Source organism: Lolium rigidum, chromosome 6, assembly GCF_022539505.1.
Source record: "Lolium rigidum isolate FL_2022 chromosome 6, APGP_CSIRO_Lrig_0.1, whole genome shotgun sequence".
Lineage (NCBI taxonomy): Eukaryota > Viridiplantae > Streptophyta > Magnoliopsida > Poales > Poaceae > Lolium > Lolium rigidum.
The window spans coordinates 83,043,479-83,048,518 of NC_061513.1; the positions used below are offsets into that span (position 1 = coordinate 83,043,479).

Below are 5,040 nucleotides of genomic sequence, written 5' to 3' on the forward strand. Positions count from 1 at the left end.
AGAATCAGCCTGTTATCCTCATGTGGATTTTCCTATGATCACTAGTGCCTACCGGTTTGCCAAAAAAAAGAATCATGCAAACTTCTTTCTATTGATAATCTTATCTATGGTAGTATAAATAACTCAAAAGGTATTAAAACTGCAAATAGGTTCTCAGACCACCTAACCTTTCTATTATAAGATCCACTTGCTATTTAGTCCTTCAAGGTCTGAAATGTTCCGTCATCTTTGGTTTAGAGACACAAACTACACTTTTATATGTTTCTCATTAAGCGACAATTTAGTTTGGTCAACTATGTATTTAGACGCTTTGTAGTTGTAGGGGGGGTTCTTTGTTTCGCAAACTAAGACAGGGATAACTTTAAGAAGTGCTGGTAATACGCTGGCGTTATTTAGTTCGGCCACTGGCTGGGGTTTGCTCCCATTTCGGGAAAAAAAAAAGTTCGGCCACTTTGGGCGAGTCAAAGGGTACCGGACATGCAAGCATCTTTGTTCAGAAGTAGTACAGACTTATTTCAGACAAACATATGTTAAGCCTAAAACCCAGATAAAGCCATAACAGCATCAAAGATCAAAAAAGCTTCCTTCAGAAAAAAAAATCAACGCCAAGCCAAAAGCAGCCATAAAACAAACACCTCTCCACAGACATGCTCCCAATATATTGTACCACTTAGGATGCCATGTCACTCAGCAAGGTAACTTGAATCCCATATATGCTCCACCGATGTACTGCGTCCAAACATCTAGGGCTCCAAAACAAGTGACGATCACGGTGCTGAGCGCCATGATGGCAGTGACCAAGAAGACGATCATGGAGACCCGGCCGGACTTCTTGACGGCCCGTGCAATCAGAATTACCCCGGTGAGCGAAGCGACGAAGCATATCCCTGCGTAGACCGCAGCCTCCCCGATCCCCTCCATGCCCAGGAGAATGAACTGAACCATCGACATGGACGCGCAGAACAGGACCATGAACGATGACGTCGCCGCTGCAGTCTGCAGATCAGAAAATTGAACATTTCATTTACCTTGGGAATTTCAGAATTCAGAATACCGAAAAAGATGGCATGCACTAGCATGTTGAATACCTGCGGGGGTATTCCGATCTGAAGGAGAACAGGGTTCAGAAGTAGCCCTCCCCCGATGCCGAAGAGGCCACTCAAAGACCCGGTCACGAAAGCGGCTAGAGGGAGTGCGAGCGGCGGCAATGTTTCAGTTTTAGTAACGAAAGAATTTGGTTCCTACATGAGCACATGAAGAGCCGTGGAAAAAGATTCAGTCCCATCTGCTTCGCAATTCAAGTTCTGCCACACGAGCAATCAAAGAACATGAGGGATCGATTGACCCACGTACCTTGCCATCTTCGTCGTCGTGGCGACCCTGCTTATTTCTCTTTGCGTATACGATATAGGCTGTGAAGGCCACGGCGAAAGGTACCTGGAATATAGTGACAAGCCAGTATGCTATTCCACAAGGCTTAATCTTGATCACGCCCTGGACACACAAACCACGGTAACGAAATCAGATATGCGTTAACGTTTCATATGAGTCACTGATGTAAACGTCTACCTTCTGAATTGGGAGTTTCCACTAACGTCTTCCATCAGTTGAATTCACGTACAATGAATATGGACAGGCATAATGACCAGATTCATAGCACAAAATACTGCTTCCAAGTTTCAACACACACACACACTGACGTGAATTTTAAATTAGTAATAGGCTGTCAGGGAAATAATCCTGACTTAAAATAGCACTTGGTGCTGTCCATTCGTTGGATAATTACTTTAGTAAACATAAGTTGAAGAGGTGATCCCCACTTCGACAAAGTTTGACATGAATATCCATGGCTAGCTGGCTCTAACTTTAAAGAATAGAAGGCAGATTGCTAGCTGAATTGCACTACTAGAATGAACCTAGACGGCTGCCTATACTCCATGATCTTTTCCATACCGCCGACCTTTTGAACTGATCCACCGTTGGCTGAGCTAAAAGGGCGCGTCGGGAGGTGCAGTAAGGCGCCGCTAGATGATTTTGAACCGGTGGCAAGCAAATGAAAAAGAAATGACAAGATGGATGGCGACAATCTTGCTACAAAGCAAAACAATGGATATACAATATTAACTGACAACAAACATGTTAGTTTTAATTAGAACGTTGGTTCTAGTGTCACCACGCTGGGGACAACCTGGTGGTCTCTATAATGACATGGTTGTGTTGGACCAAGGAGAAGCAAAGCCAGTTTACTGAAGACAACAATGCGATAGCAATTTGTTTGTTACTTTTTTTTGTTTGTTAATGTTAAGAAGATAATATTTTTGTTTGTTACTCTTTTTTTCCTTTTCTTGTGCATGTCTATTTGTTATGCCTACCATGTGTGGTAGATGAGGGAGGGGCTTGAACTTCCCATATGGTGTCTACCTTCTCCATTATAACTGCTAATGAATAGATACATAGAGTGAAAGAGAAACCAAACAATTTCTATTGTGAAAAGGCACCCACCTTTCCAACCCAATCTCTAGTATGAGTGATATTCCTTTCAATTTCTCACCAGTCACTCTTTTCATGGCGTCATAAACTACCCACTGGATGAACATCTACCATTCTCCTCTCTAGCAGCTCCGTAGTGGATGCACCATTGACAAGCATTTTGCGACTTCGAGACGTCATTGACATGTCTAGTTACTCATCCCAACATTGGCCTACGCTCTAACAACGTGTCGGTCTAAAATTTTAGTCGTGTCATGCTCTGGTTAATATGAATATCGATTTCTTTGGTAACGTTTATCTTGAGTTACATCACGATAATGCAATTATGTTGCCCCAAAACATGTATAACCAGTTTGTACAAAGTAATGATGAAATCTCAAAAAGAGGCGATGACGGGTTAAACTTTTTTGCCAATTTTAAGCCTAGCTAATAAGAAGCAACATGACATAAGATTTGTGACACAGATTGTAAAGGTTAGAAATTCGGTTTTCCTATTTCTCACATAAATAACTTGATCCAACTATTATAATATCTTCTTTTTTTTTGAAGTAACTATTATAATATCTTCAAGTGCATAAGTTCGAGAAAATCTTGATCCGACAAACTGTCAACTTATCAACAAACGGCTATTTTTTAATCGACGGACCCATAGTCAGTACATAAGAGACATGAGAATATTGATGTTAGAAATTGACCAGGTGAAAAATAATTAACTAGACATATTGTTTTTAACACATAAAGCTAGCCCTGTTTTCCTCCGCTGCAGCATGTTCTAGAGAGCTACAAAGGCTGACAATGAAATTCAAAGCTAGCGTCGGAGTGGCAAGGCAGTGTCATTTCGCTAAGGCATAAAGAAGTAAACAAGCAAGCTATCCACTACTTTCCGCCGCATCAGAGAAAGGAGAGCGTAATGCCAGTGAAAAAATGACAAGCGAAACGACGTATGATTACGAGTGCGCCACTATCTTGGCTTTTGGCAACCCATACTCTTGCGTACTGCCGACCGATCTCTATCTGCATTTTGTGCCTCAATAGATTCTACGGTGATCTACGCGTCACAATCCTAACTTTGGCTGCTGTCATGAGCAAACCGTGCACAGCAGCGCATGCAGTTGAACTGTAACGGCAGCACCAAAACAAAACAGAAAGCTTACGCGGAGAAGGGAACACGTCGGCCATACATACCTTCCCGTGCTTATCTCCAATGAAGACATGGAGCAAGAAGAAGCTGAGCCAGACCACGAGGAGCACCGCTATGTCCTTCAGCGGGAACCTCGGGCGGTCACCGGCCGTGGAACCTCCATTGACAGACCCTCCACCCAGCGACCCTTCGCCGCCGACCTGGCCAGGCATCGGGAGGCCGCCGCCGATGAGCAGCGGCACCTTGTGGTCGTGCCGCGCCGCCACCGTCTCGGTCCTCCAGATCTTGACCCCGGCCCGCCACGTCTTGGCGGTGCAGAAGGCGAGGAAGAGCGAGAAGAGCGCCGTGATAAGCCACTCCGGGAACATGACGTTGCAGACCACCCCGAGGCTGACGCCCAGGAGCAGGCACGGCTGGAAGAGCAGCGCGATGTCGTAGTCGATCAGCCCCCGCGTGCATAGGAGGTTGTAGAGCACGTTGGAGACGGCGCCGCCAGTGACCATGAAGGAGGAGTAGGAGGTGGCGCGCTTCAGGCTGAGACCCGCCACCAGGTTGAGGATGGGGAGGAACAGCGACCCGCCGCCCACGCCGCCGGCGCTCGACACGGACGCCGCCAGGAATGAGAGGATCCACGCCAGGACGGTGTTCCGGCGCACGCTCCCGGTGCCGGCCTGCGAGGCCGCCTCGGAGAGGTAGTCTTCCCGCCATTGCGAGAGCTTCGCGAGGAGGTGGCCGGGGTGCGGCGAGGTGGAATTGGGCGATGCAGCAGCTGCCGCCGCGGAGAGCAGGGTGGCGGTGACGAGGACTCGAGCAGTCCACGACATGGCTGGTCTCTGCTTCTTGGGGAATGTTTTTGCACTTCTGTGTGGATGCCCATACGCTCGTGACCTGCAGGTTTTATATGCAGGTTCAGGTGTGCGTGACACGAAAAGACTGGGTTAAGAAAAACAGATACAAATATTACACAAATACAGAAATGCAGTTTCTGATCCTTAGAAAAAGATAGCATGCGCTGCTTTAAAACGTCCAAAATCGCAAATGTCCACTCAGTTATATGAAACATGCCAGTCGGCACTGCTACTACCATTATCTCCTATTTCACCCAATTAATATCCTACTACAGTGAAGCTCCCAAATGCCCCTTCTCTTTGTCAATAGTTAAATTTCTTGTGACCTAACGACCATATCTGTACTCTCTTCCAATACGATCTTTCTCAAACCGAACAGGAGTGGACCCCTGTGCAAACTTGTCAACGCTTTAAATCTATTTTCTCTCGGTTGGAACGAGCGAACATCCCTGAAGAAGGCCCATTCATGGCTTCGTGGATGAGAACAAGCACCGCCCAAGTACATGGACAGAATCTGGGGCCGAATTCACGTTCGCTGCCTCCGTCTTACCCAGCTGATGC

The 5,040-nt window shown here is 46.3% G+C and overlaps 1 protein-coding gene across 1 annotated transcript; it reads right to left on the reverse strand.

The window, feature by feature from the left end:
- Nucleotides 1–469: 469 nt before the first annotated feature.
- On the reverse strand, nucleotides 470–4,485 carry LOC124663290 (sulfite exporter TauE/SafE family protein 5-like). The gene is made up of 4 exons (XM_047201014.1): nucleotides 3,676–4,485; nucleotides 1,354–1,494; nucleotides 1,089–1,241; nucleotides 470–996 (listed from the first exon to the last, which is right to left on the reverse strand). The coding sequence occupies exons 1-4, from the start codon at nucleotides 4,453–4,455 to the stop codon at nucleotides 688–690; spliced, it is 1,383 nt and encodes a 460-aa protein (XP_047056970.1). The 5' UTR covers nucleotides 4,456–4,485; the 3' UTR covers nucleotides 470–687.
- Between the last annotated feature and the right edge of the window lie 555 nt (nucleotides 4,486–5,040).

What these genes read in the sequence shown, in the direction of transcription:
- LOC124663290 (XM_047201014.1), bottom strand. Translation starts at nt 4,455, where the DNA reads ATGTCGTGGACTGCTCGAGTCCTCGTCACCGCCACCCTGCTCTCCGCG. An exon ending in TTGGAGATAAGCACGGGAAG is followed by an intron (nt 1,495 to 3,675) that starts GTATGTATGGCC and finishes TTGTGTGTCCAG; the next exon opens with GGCGTGATCAAGATTAAGCC. An exon ending in AGATCGGAATACCCCCGCAG is followed by an intron (nt 997 to 1,088) that starts GTATTCAACATG and finishes TCTGATCTGCAG; the next exon opens with ACTGCAGCGGCGACGTCATC.